Raw genomic sequence first — 13,649 nt, forward strand, 5'->3', positions numbered from 1 at the left:
TTGCCACGTGGCGTTCACTACTATGTCTAATTTTCATAATCTATTTTTCTTATATGTTTTTCTTTTTCGTTGAAAAGGGCAAAAAAAAAAAAAAAAAAAAAAAAAGTAAATGATTCCCATAACCCAATCAACCCCAAACAGGAGAAAAGGTTTTGCTTGACGCTATCGACTTCCTCTTGCTTGATCATTTAAAAGAAAGAGGAAAAAAAGACGTCCTCCTCTTTTTACTATTTGAAAAATGAAAGCTGTAAACGAGCCCTTCTTTAAATCTCTTTCCCCTACCTTCACCTTTTCCTCTCATCCACCTCAAAAATGGAGAATGCTTGGTCAAGTCTGCGAATGTTCTTCTTCTTCTTCTTCTTAATCTCCTTTGCTCAACTCTTACACTTGCAGGCTTCTTCAGATTACATTCGACCACCTGCTGGGAGGATTTTATCTACTCCACATAAAGGCTCAGTCTCCGACCCACAACAGGTCTCTCTCTCTCTCTCTCTCTCTCTAGAAAGCACACGCGCACACACACACACACTTATGACCTCCTTCTATGTAATATCAGATCCAAGACTCTAAAACCTCTGTACAGGTTCATATATCGTTAGCAGGAAGTGATCACGTGAGAGTTTCATGGGTTACAGAAGATAAAACGGTTCCTTCATTAGTTGAATACGGTAAGAAATCTGGAAAATATGATGCATCAGCAACCGGAGAACATGAATCTTATGAATACTTCTTCTACACGTCCGGCGAGATTCATCACGTCAAGATCGGACCTCTGGTTCCCAGCACCACTTATTACTACCGTTGCGGTGGAAAAGGAAAGGAGTTCAGCTTCAAAACCCCACCTTCTTCCTTCCCCATTGAATTCGCTATTGCAGGTATGTTAATGAACCTGGTGCGTTGACTCAGTGAGTCATGGCCAGATAAACGTTCCGGAAAAGAAACATTTTTGTTTACAGAGAAGTGATTCTTTATTTCTTGCACCCAACCTAACAGGAGACCTTGGGCAAACGGACTGGACGAGATCAACGCTAGCACACGTGGGTGCAGAAGACTATGACGTGTTCATCCTACCTGGAGATCTATCCTATGCGAATGGTCAACAGCCCCTATGGGACTCTTTCGGCCGGCTGGTCGAACCATATGCGAGCCGGCGGCCTTGGATGGTAACCCAAGGAAACCACGAGGTTGAATCTCACAGGCACAGCTCCGATCAGACCGATCCCGTGCCTTTCACTGCCTATAATGCCAGGTGGCGCATGCCCTTTGCAGAGAGTGGGTCCACCTCCAACCTTTACTACTCCTTCGACGTCGTCGGAGTCCACGTCGTCATGTTGGGCTCTTACGCTCCCTACGCCGCCGGTTCAGACCAATACAAGTGGCTTCAAGCCGACCTGGCGAAGGTGGACCGGAAGATAACACCTTGGCTAGTAGTTATACTTCACGCCCCATGGTATAATACCAATACTGCCCATCAAGGCGAGGGAGAGAAAATGAGGAAAGCCATGGAAGGTTTACTCTACAAGGCCAGAGTTGACATTGTCTTCGTTGGACACGTTCACGCCTATGAAAGATTTGTGAGTCCTTTCTTCCTCTCTCTCGATCTAAGTATCCCTTATTGTTCGATCAAATTTTCATTTTTGAGTGCGATTTTGATTTGTTTTTTATTCTGAAAATTGTTGCAGACGAGGGTGTTCAACAACACGGCTAACCAATGCGGTCCTGTGCATGTGACTGTAGGAGATGGAGGAAACAAAGAAGGACTTGCTTTAGAGTGAGTATTTTTTTATTTATTTAATATTTGAATTCTTTAACGTAAAAGTAAAGATAGATTATATACTTACTTTTATGAACTTGGGTGAAGCTTTAAGGAGCCTCCTTCGCCTCTGTCGGTGTTCCGGGAAGCAAGCTTTGGACATGGACGGTTGAGGGTATTCAACCAAACTCACGCTCACTGGTCATGGCACCGCAACGATGATACCGAAGCAACAGTTGCAGATGATGTGTGGCTTCAAAGTCTCAGCGTGTCTAGCGTCTGTATGAAGTCTTCCTCGTCTGCCAAAGATGAACTTTGAAGCTCGAGCAGTTTTTAGTTTTAATTTTCTTCCTTTATTGGCTGGAAACTTACCTGTTACGCCAAAGTTGCTGCTGCTCCTGTTTATGTAATTTTATTTTCTGTAAACTCATTTATAGACATGGTCAGAGAAAGCTATCTTATTGTAGTAAACAAGAAGTAGAACGAGTTCACATGAACGGTTGCAGCAAAGCCTTACTACTGGTTCAAGGGTTTGAATATTACAGAATTCATTTTTTTTAGATGAATAAAGAATTTATTAATGGAAAAGAGAGACCGTAAGCAAACGATAAAGCCTGACGAGGCTAACAAGCCCTAAGCAAAAAGTAAAGCAAAGACAAAAGAACACGGCACTGAAGGTTCGAGACAAAAGCCAAGATAAATCCAAAGAACAAAGTTAATTTTTTCGATTTTTTCTTTCTTCCTGTTTTTAGAAGACTTCATTAATTTACACAATTTTAACTAGTTTGTTCAGGAGAAAGTCGAGTCTTGTCATTTTGATAAGGAATCTTACATTTTCTTATGAAACTGATCTTGACTCATGAGGATTTGTATATAATAAATATTGACATAACAGATTTAAGGTAAATCAATTAATCAAAAATATTTTTTTTCAAATCTTTTATTTTTCATTGATAATCAAACATCATGAGAATTCCTTCTAGTTTTTCTACTTCAAATAATTTGGGTTATTCGAGTGGTTGGAATAAATTAACTTAGAAAACTAATGATGACATTACTTCGAGGTCTATTTATATTTACCCCAAAAACGTTAAATGGTATTGTAGTAAAAATCAAAAAATGCTCACGAGGTCCCGGGTAAAAGAATCAATGAGAGGATAAGGAAGGGCCCCCTTAAAAAGTTGTGCATCGAATCATTTTTAGATCCATTTATATGGACAAAATTGCTCATACTAGAAAGAGAAAAGAAGCATGTCGACAAAATTACAAAAGATAAACGACGATTTCAAGCTAGTAATATGGTCAACGATACAAAAAATAAAAGATGAGAGAAGAGAAGGGGGACATCATCATTGGATAATTCAACATCAAAGAGTTAATGTTTGGGCATCAATGAAAAGCCTACCTTCATCTACATAGACGTGGTAGAGAAAATATGAAGAGATTTAATCATAATTAATTATGGTTCTAAGTATTGCTATCTTACATGTAACCAATAATAATAGTAAGGTGTATCAAATGATAAGATACGTATTTCGTATATATTTAGTATGGTTTTCATATGTAGTACGTTACTTTTTGTTTTTTAGTAAAATATAGTACATTACCTCATATTGATAATACAAAGACATAACATCATTGTCATTTTCATGGTGAGGGCATGGGCATGGACAATTATTGAAGTGTTATTTTTTTCCTCCGTTCCTAGAAATTCTAGATAGCAACTGCAATTCGATATTATCAATAAAAACGAATTACAAGTGTACTCTTAACTCCCAAGCTATATAATAATATGAAAAGCCGACAATTACCTACATAGACATGGTAGAGAAAATATGACAAGATTTATTAATAATTAATTATGGTTCTAAGTATTGGTTTCTTACATGTGACCATTATTAATGGTAAGATGTATCAAACAGTAAAATACATATTTCGTATTTAGTATGGTTTTCATATATAATACATCACTTGTTTTTTAAGTAAAATATAGTAAACTACCTCATATTGATATTACAAAGACATAACATCACCATCATTTTCGTGGTGGGGGGCACGGCTATGGACAAATCTACATTGAAGTGTGTTTTTTTTCTCCTTCGTAGAAAATAGGAGTTGATATTTGATATTATCAATGAAAACGAATTACATGTATACTCTTAACTCCCAAGCTATAGGTTAGTCGGTCTCAGGGTCAATGAGAGAAACAGAACATTCTTGGAATATGCTATTCTATAATAAAGGGACAGCTAGGAATATTTTTTTGTGATCAATCTATGTATTGAGGTTTTTCTTCAGATGACTTATAAAAAATGGTCATTCAACATTTTAAAGTTCATAAAATCCATCAAGATTTTCTGATCTTTTGTTATTGGGTATTTTGCCTTTCAAGTGCTGTGCACGGTTGTGTTGTTCTTCTTTCGTTCTTATAAAATTTAATTGTATTGCTTAACGCTGTTATATTTGTATAGAGAAAATTAATCATAAAAAATTATATTATCAAAGTCTAAAGATTCCCAACACGCCACCATTCGGTTCAAATCTCTTCTCAATTGTTCCAATCATTGTTGAGCTTTGTCCAAGTGTCTATCTGATGATTCTGATGGCGTAGGAAAACCGTGGGCTCTTCTAGACTGGAAGTGTTTTTAGTTTGCATTTCAGCTGGTTAAGAAAATGTTTTCGAAAGCGAAATTTTGGAAGGACATCACCACATATCATATTTATATAATAAATACCCAAAGAGGTTTCCAAATCCTTTCCTTCAATCTATAGTTCTCTTCTTCGATTCTCCAGCAGATAATTAAAATGGAGAATATTTGGTCACATCTGCAACTCCTCTTTTTCTTGTCCTTCTTCGTCATCTCCTTACCTCAACTCTTGCAATTGCAGGCCTCTTCAGATTACACTCGACCACCCCCTCGTAGAATTTTATTCACATCACACCAAGGTTCAGATTCCGACCCACAACAGATTCATATATCTTTAGTAGGAAGCGATCATGTGAGAGTTTCATGGATCACAGATGATAAGAAGGTTCCTTCGTTGGTAGAGTATGGCAAGTCACCTGGAAAATACAAGGCATCAGCAACCGGAGAAAATGAAACCTACACTTATTTCTTCTACAACTCCGGCGAGATTCATCATGTGAAGATCGGACCATTGGAGCCCAGCACCAACTATTACTACCGTTGTGGTGGAACTGGTCAGGAGTTCAGCTTCAAGACACCCCCAAAAACCTTCCCCCTTGAGTTCGCCATAGTAGGTATATATCTCATCTGCTCTACAGTTTCACATTTTAATCTGGTTCTCCGGCGGCCGTTTCTGAATTTTCCGTTTAAATTATTGCCAGCTTTATTGATTTTGTTCTTTTACTGAGATTAATTTCCATGACCCTTGGAGTTGATGGCACGGTCAAAACAAACATAGCCACAGATTATTCGCAAACGCCAAGAGCAAAAGGATAACAAAATTTCGTCCTTTCTCTCCTTTGGCGGTCCTTACTCTTGCTTTCTTGTATTTTTGTTTGTGGACCAGAAATATACACAGAAAGAGGCCTTCACCCAATTCTGTTCTAACGAAACATTTTAGACCATTTCTATTTCTTTATTTTTTTTCTGATTCTCTGCCGACTGAGGGGCCGACTCTATGCTCCCCGACTGCTATTGACCACAGATTACAGGTAGCACACAAGATTAAAGTGATGGATTTTTAAAAATATATATATTTTATTATTTTTCACTTGTGGACTCCGTATAATTTGTGGTTGTAAAGCAGTCAAAAAAGATGATTTATACTCACCGTTGGTATGCTTGTCATGTTTCGTGTTTTTTTTTTTTCTATTACACTTTTTCAAAAGCAACCCAATCATGTATCTGTAATCCTCTTGTATTTTTTTTCTTCTTTTTTCATTTTTAAATGATTTGTACTTTATCATAATTTTGAGGTAGAAAAAATACTTTTCTTAAAAAGGTAGAAGGTTATCTAATCTTTTTTAAATCAAACCATCAATTAACTCCTATGTTGAAACCTTAAAACTCAAGATTTTCACTGTGTCATTTGGTATAGAAATATATATTTTGTGTAACCAGGGGTGATTTCTTCTTCTTTTTTTTTTGGTAGAAAACCAGGGGTGATTTCACTGCTCAAAGACAATTAGACAATGAAAAAATTGTTTCTCACTTAAAACAGCAAAAACACAACAACCACCTAAGAGTGAAAGCACTATTTAACATTTGATATGCATGCCCTATCTAATAGGGGATCTAGGGCAGACGGAATGGACGGCATCGACGCTAAAACACGTGGGCCAATCAGATTACGACGTGTTCTTGTTACCAGGAGATCTTTCCTACGCGGACACCCAGCAGCCCCTATGGGATACATTCGGCCGGTTGGTCCAACCATATGCGAGCCAGCGGCCCTGGATGGTGACGGAAGGAAATCACGAGATCGAAACACTTCCCATCTTCGAGAACAAACCCTTCAAAGCATACGATGCCAGGTGGCGCATGCCCTACGAGGAGAGCGGCTCCGCCTCCAATCTCTACTACTCCTTCGACGTCGCCGGAGTTCACATCGTGATGTTGGGTTCTTATACAGAATTCGACTCTGGATCTGACCAATACAAATGGCTCCAAGCTGACTTCGCTAAGGTCGACAGGAAGAAAATACCGTGGCTAGTGGTTCTTCTTCACGCCCCATGGTACAACACCAACGACGCTCATCATGGTGAAGGAGAGAGCATGAGGCAAGCCATGGAAGGTTTACTGTTTCAGGCCCGAGTCGATATCGTTTTCGCTGGACATGTTCATGCCTACGAACGATTTGTGAGTCTTCTTCTTCTTCATCTTTCTAAGGTACTGAACTCATAAAAATAAGAATATGGAGATCGTGAAGATCGAATTTTTGTTGCAGACGAGAGTGTACAACAACACCGCCAACCAATGTGGTCCCATGTATGTGACCATAGGAGATGGGGGAAACAGAGAAGGACTTGCTTTAGAGTAAGTAGTTTTCAATATTTTTGGGATCTTGAATATTTTTTAAGTTGAGAATTCTTCTCATGTTTCATGCTGCTTCTTGAAGCTTTGCGAAACCTAGTTCTCCACTGTCGTTGTTTCGGGAAGCTAGCTTTGGACATGGCCGGTTCAGGGTCTTCAACCAAACTCATGCTCGCTGGTCATGGCACCGCAACAATGATACCCAAGCGATAGTTGCAGATGAGGTGTGGCTTCAAAGTCTCATCAGCGCGTCGAGCATTTGTACGGGGCCTTCAACATCTCCCAAAGATGAACTTTGAAGCCAATATGAAGAAGAACAACTTGCTGGAATCAATAATGAGTTATTTGGTTTTGTAAATGATGTATCAGAGAAAACCTTTTTTTTGGTAACATATCGAAGATAACCTAAGTTCCTAGAATAGTACTGTTGGAATAAATGCAGAATAATTTTGAAGAGGAAAATATGAAAATATTGGGACCCTTTGTCGTTATGTTAAGAACATATATATCAATAAATTCATACAACTGGTTTTGGGTTTTGATAAAACTTTCACAAAAATGAAATCTACATCAAACAGCACATGTAAAACAAGAAAAGGAAATTTAGAATACTACCAAACATAAGAAGAAAAATAAAAAATAATTATAGAGAGATGTATGAAGAAGTATTGATCTTTTGCCAACTGAAACCAACCCTTCTGAGGTCTTTTCAAGGTTCTTAATCATCTTAACATACATCATAAACAATTCTTACTTTGTTTTCTATATTTGGTTCATGTAAGAAGCTTGAAGTAGTTGCCACTCCATTTATAAGATGACTTGGTTAGATCCGTGATGGACCTTCCAGCACATTATTCAACTGATGGCTAACTAATTGCGAGAGAAGATAATTGATTACGTTTTGACACAAAATCACATTGACTTATTCGACCAGACAGAGAACTTTCTGATGTTTATGTAATAGGAAAGTAGAGTAACTGCAATGACCCTCCATCGGTGATTGAAGAATACATGGTGAAGGGGAAATTTCAGAACCTGATATACGCAATAACTATAGTTATATCATTAATTTGTTACCGATCTTTTTACAGTTTCTGTTTTTTTGTTCTCCAAGGCTTTAAAAACAACCAGCTGTAGACGCATGGTTCTATCTCATTAGAACTGTGATCCACTCATTTGATGTTCTAAAATTTGGACCACTTAATTTGAATTTCTCAATGTGAAAAAAATGTATATGGACCACTTTAGCTAGACTTGTATCACCTAGAAATTCAACACCAAAGCTGGAATGGTCCAAACTAGTTGTCAAATTCATTTCCATACAATGTGACGTGACGGCAATTCTCTCTATATTCCGACAGTGCTTTTGCTAGTCCCAGCACTCCTTACAGATCTTGAGAAGATAGGACCTGAGAACTGGAATTTCATACAAGCATCAAAATCTAGTACTCTTAGATTTTAGAATCAAGCACATGTTGTTGCTCCAAAAGTCCGGACATGTGAATGTTTTACTATATTTTTTTATATCTTAACTAGAAGCACCCCAGTTAGAACCTTGATGAGAGGCAGAACACCTTACATATTTGAAAATACAAGTGGTTAATAAAGAATCAGTGGCTTGTATTCTTCCTTTTTAGAATTTGCAGGAAGCTTCATCAACCTCTTAAGTAATCCTAGCTAAATAAGACTGTTAAGCCAGAAATCAGTTAAACAAGCCCAAGTTGACTGTTGGATTGAATCCCCACAGCTTTGAATAGTTGGTTATGGTTTTTGCTCTTTTGACTGTTTGTTTCTCGGCAAAAATTGGAGGAAGTACCAATGAAACACACTAGGAAAAGAAAGTTAGCCTACAAGGAGCCTTTTATGTACATTTTTCAATAGTTTGATTTGGTACGATGGAATTCATGTAAAGAACGTCAATTCTAATTAGGAGAGTGCATTGGGGGAAGAATTGACTCATCGATCTAATTCTGAGAAACGTTTATCTTGCTTCAATCGTGCACGTTTTCTGCATGCTGTCTTTTTTTGATTTGGACTCCAGAATTAAAATTCTGGTTTTCAAAACCTCCAAAATTTCTAATCTGTTAAGTCTGGTTCATCGTTTTCATCAGACTCTCGCACATTCTTAGAATATCCAGTCAGTTTTTCGTGCCCTTGACAATTGAAGGTTGAAGCTTGAGCATTCGAGTGAGATTACTTGTACCTACTTGTTATTAGTGATCTCGTCATACTTTGAATTTGACTCAGCCATGAGTACTAGATTATTACTGCCGTCCATTGGTTGGTGGTCGCTTCCAGTTTCGTGCCTCAGAGATCAAATCTGCTGCCCATGTTTCTCATGTAGGAATTGTGCTACGTGATCAAGTGAATCTTGACTGTTGAGATACACGATCAATTAAGAAGGAAAAAAGAAAAGAAAAAAAACCCTAATTCACGCCACTGTTGATTCCAAGTGTTGCTTTTGTGTGTCATCATTTTACCAAATAATTTAGTTATTGCTAGTTACATGAATTTGGATCTTCTCTGTCATCAAATGGGTATCCATGAATGGATAAAATTTCTTATTTGCTCGTTTAATAAGCTATATACTTTAGTAGGGAAAAAGAAAAGGTGAATAAAGAAATTTAGACAAAGCGAATTTTTGTACTGGCATCCCTGTAAGGATTCCATTAAACCCATAACTCGCCAATTGCCAAAGTGATGAGAAAGATATTTTCTTGACGCCATCAAATTTCCTCTTTATTCATTTTTTTTGGTAATCCATCAAATTTCATCTTTACGAAGTGCTCTTCCAACCCTCTATTAAGTCTCCTTCTCCTGTCTAGCTACCTCTCTTCACTTAGAAATGGAGAAATTTTGCAGGATGGTACGTCTGCACGTGCTCTACTTCTCCTTCTTCTTCTTGTTCTCTCAACATTTGCAGGCTTCCTCGGATTACTCTCGGCCACCCCCTCGTTGCATTTTATCCACAAAACACAAAGGATCAGACTCTGACCCACAACAGGTCTTTCTCTTTCTCTCTCTTTTTCTTTCTCTGTACAGTGATATATGTTTCACCTGAAAGACCAATAAGTTAAGAACCTGATATGAAAATTTCTGTGCAGGTTCATGTATCGCTGGTAGGAAAGGACCATGCGAGAGTTTCATGGATTACAGACGATAGAAAGGTCCCTTCATTGGTAGAATATGGAAAAGTATCAGGGAAGTACTCGGCATCAGCAACTGGGGAGAATGAAACTTATACTTACTTCTTCTACAAGTCCGGCAAGATTCACCACGTGAAGATTGGACCTTTGGAGCCCAACACCAACTACTACTACCGCTGTGGTGGAACGGGGCCGGAGTTCAGCTTCAAGACACCACCAAACACCTTTCCCATTGAATTCGCCATTGTAGGTATATACATATATCTCAGCTTTACAGTTTTGGTTTTCAACCCTTAAAATTGATTAGTGACCCAAAAGCCTAACAAGCTCTTCAGAGACCACACGTCTTCTGGGATTTTGATGCTTTGAGAAAGGACTAATCAAAGGGACCAAAACCCTCTTTGATTTGGTCTTAGGTTTTGGTTCCTTGTCAATTTCATGCTATAAATTAACCTGCAATCTATATATTTAGGCTTTGGGCTGAAACATGAAAGTGGCCGGAAATTTTATAGAGAGGGAGGGAGGGATAGAGCTCAAGGAAGGAAGAAGAGACGCAAAACACCTAGCTAATCTTGTCATCCCCCAGACACACAATCCGAAATGATGAACAAATGTCATTTTTCTGCAATTCCTTTTTTCTCATAATCTCTCAATTGACATTCCATGTCATCGGAAGAATTTGGGAACGACGACTTGTTAATCGTCCCAACTTGATTCATCAAGTCTTTTTCTTTACCCGAACTTGTGACCAACACCAAACATTGACGGAATTCATTGCAAGAATTTGAAAACATGACGGAAAAGAAATGATAAAAATATTTCCAACCAAGTTAGAACGGGTCAAATTGGATTATAGAAAACCTTGGAATCCCTAAAATTTTCAAAAGTTGATGAAATTAATCAACAATCTTAAAAATAGCTTGAAATATTATACCGTGATAATAGGATTACTCAATATTCTAATTTGTATTCAAAAGTCCTGACTTTCCAAATAAATTTGCCTTCTAATGGGGAGATTAAAGTCGGATCCTTCCGGATGATATATGTAACAGTTTATACCCTCAATTCTCTTAGATTGGCCTAATCAATTAAGAAAACAATTATACACAAAGATTCAATAAAAATATGTCAAACCAATTATTATCATTGTTAAAGATAAAAGAATATCTCCATTTTCAGGTAAGTCTACTACTACATCATCTTTGTTTCGTCTCATTTAGTCTTCCATTAATCAAGAACTACCCTTGTTAGGGTTAGTGTGATATGTTTCCTTTAATCATGTAGTCATAATATTTTAGGAACTTAGGATTTTTATAGGGATTTTTATGTATTCATTGAGTTTAAGATATAATTATTTTCTATCTCTCTAGGGATTAATTTAACTTATTTCTATTTTCTATGTGTTTTAGGGTTTTTTTGAATATTGTCTTTGTGATCTTCCTTTTATTAGAATTTATTTATTTACCTCATTTCAATATACATATTAGAGTTTTGGAAAACTAGGATTTCAATTGTGTATTGATGTGTTGTATTACTTTATGATTTTATATAAACTTATCACAGTGTAAAAGATTAGTTTAGTGTGGTATCAATTTTACTTAATTTGTCATCCATATTGTGTTAGATGTTGTATGTATTATGCAGGGCATTTTAGTCATTTAGGACATATTATTTTCTTGAGGATTACTATATAAGGTTCAGTTAAACTTAAGCTTTAGAATATACTTTAATTTTTATGTCTTTTTAGTATATATTTGATAAAAAGATATTGGTGTGATATCACATGTGTATTTAATTTCAATTATTTTTCTTTTAATTACAAGTGGCTTTTATTTAGATGTTTTGATCTTTTGATATTAGTTTTGAATATTTGTGATATTGTGGGATTTTTTTTTTCATTTCTTGGTAATATTTTTTGATAAAGCATCTAGAGCCTTTCATAATGTTACATACTTCTTGGTGAGGTTGCTTTCATGTTTAAGAACAACATTTTGAGATTATTCTCCACTTTTAATAAAATTTCATTATTTATCTTACTTATGAATACTAATACTAGTTGCAGTGAGGCAATTTTACTTTATTTGTTAATCTGTTTCAAGTCTTACCCAAAAAAAATTATTAATCTAATTCAATTATTATTTATTCCCCCCTTATAATCTATGTGCGGACATGTTGTGATACATGTAATTGATTGTCAGCATTTATTAGTTCATTAAAACGCCAAAATGAATTTATTATAGTCTATTAAAAAAATTTTATTATACATTTTTCTTTGGACGGGTAGAAGACTATTATATATATTACATGACCTATGATCTCTTTACTAAGAAGTGCTGGTCATTATTGAACATTTGCTATTTGTTTATGTAACATTTTCAACAGGCGATCTAGGACAGACGGAGTGGACGAAATCAACATTAGAGCACGTGGGCGAATTAGATTACGATGTGTTTCTACTCCCTGGAGATCTAGCCTATGCGGACTTCATACAACCGCTGTGGGATTCCTTTGGCCGGTTGGTTGAACCATATGCGAGCCGGCGTCCGTGGATGGTGACCCAAGGGAACCACGAGGTCGAAAGCATTCCCATCTTTGAGAACGAACCCTTCAAAGCTTACAATGCCAGGTGGCGTATGCCCTTTGAAGAAAGTGGGTCCACCTCCAACCTTTACTACTCCTTCGACGTCGTTGGAGTTCACATCATCATGTTGGGTTCTTATGCTGACTATGCGGTTGGATCGGACCAATACAAGTGGCTCGAAGCTGACTTGGCAAAGGTAGACCGGAAGAGAACACCATGGATAATTGTTCTACTTCACGCCCCTTGGTATAATACCAATAATGCCCATCAAGGTGAGGGAGAGAAAATGAGGAAAGCCATGGAAGGCCTACTCTACAAGGCCCGAGTTGACATTGTTTTCGTTGGACATGTTCATTCCTACGAACGATTTGTGAGTCGTCTTTTCTTGTCTTTTCCCCTCTCTCTCTCTCTTTTATTTCCATTTTATTTTCTTCATAATTAATTTAATTTGTTCTTAAAAAATTTGTTCCAGACAAGGGTGTACAACAATACGGCCGACCCATGCGGTCCGGTTCATGTGACCATAGGGGATGGAGGAAACAGAGAAGGACTCGCTATGAAGTGAGTATTTTGATTTTAATTCACGTGAAAGTTAAATAATATATTTTATTAATTCTTGAAAATACTAGAAAAAATATTCACTTTTTATATTTTTATTTTTATTTTTATTCCTGGTTTTTTAAGCTATAAGAAGCCGCAGTTTCCTTTGTCATTGTTCCGGGAAGCAAGCTTCGGACATGGTCGGTTTAAAATATTCAACACAACTCATGCTCATTGGTCATGGCATCGTAACAATGATTCCACATCAGCGGTTGCAGATGAGGTGTGGCTTGAAAGTCTCAGCGTATCTAGCGTTTGCATGAAGCCTTCTACTTTTGGTTCTACCAGAGATGAACTTTGATAGATCCGTGATATGATTATTCCTTATTCTCTAAGTATAATTTATTCCTTCTCTCAAAAATAAAGTGATTCAACTCCTCTGACATGGAAGTTAGAACAAACTTGTAAATATAGAAGTGTACCTCTAGATTGTGAAATACAAAAGTGAAAGTAATAAGCAATACAAATTGGAATATGGCAATCTGTCTGTTGTTGGCTTGAAATTTTAATATGATGAACTTTTTTTTTTTTTTTTTTTTTTTGGTGTAGAATGAGGAATTATATATATT

The 13,649-nt window shown here is 36.9% G+C and overlaps 3 protein-coding genes across 3 annotated transcripts; all 3 read left to right on the plus strand.

Moving 5' to 3' along the window:
- The first annotated feature begins 237 nt into the window (after positions 1–237).
- On the plus strand, positions 238–2,420 carry LOC149027643 (purple acid phosphatase 22-like). The gene is made up of 5 exons (XM_089147183.1): positions 238–474; positions 584–875; positions 994–1,574; positions 1,683–1,771; positions 1,862–2,420. The coding sequence occupies exons 1-5, from the start codon at positions 313–315 to the stop codon at positions 2,070–2,072; spliced, it is 1,335 nt and encodes a 444-aa protein (XP_089003309.1). The 5' UTR covers positions 238–312; the 3' UTR covers positions 2,073–2,420.
- Positions 2,421–4,433: 2,013 nt separating this feature from the next.
- On the plus strand, positions 4,434–7,394 carry LOC149027644 (purple acid phosphatase 22-like). The gene is made up of 4 exons (XM_089164490.1): positions 4,434–5,015; positions 6,011–6,579; positions 6,668–6,756; positions 6,839–7,394. Exons 1-4 carry the CDS (start codon positions 4,559–4,561, stop codon positions 7,050–7,052), a joined length of 1,329 nt encoding a protein of 442 aa, XP_089020616.1. The 5' UTR covers positions 4,434–4,558; the 3' UTR covers positions 7,053–7,394.
- A 2,008-nt stretch (positions 7,395–9,402) lies between these two features.
- LOC149027645 (purple acid phosphatase 22-like) lies at positions 9,403–13,381 on the plus strand. Its single transcript, XM_089147195.1, has 5 exons — positions 9,403–9,757; positions 9,858–10,149; positions 12,282–12,850; positions 12,953–13,041; positions 13,165–13,381. Exons 1-5 carry the CDS (start codon positions 9,599–9,601, stop codon positions 13,379–13,381), a joined length of 1,326 nt encoding a protein of 441 aa, XP_089003321.1. The 5' UTR covers positions 9,403–9,598.
- The last annotated feature ends 268 nt before the right edge of the window (positions 13,382–13,649 follow it).

The sequence above is a fragment of the Hakea prostrata genome, chromosome 1, assembly GCF_041222555.1.
Source record: "Hakea prostrata isolate BN-2017 chromosome 1, UWA_Hpros_2, whole genome shotgun sequence".
Classification (NCBI taxonomy): Eukaryota; Viridiplantae; Streptophyta; class Magnoliopsida; order Proteales; family Proteaceae; genus Hakea; species Hakea prostrata.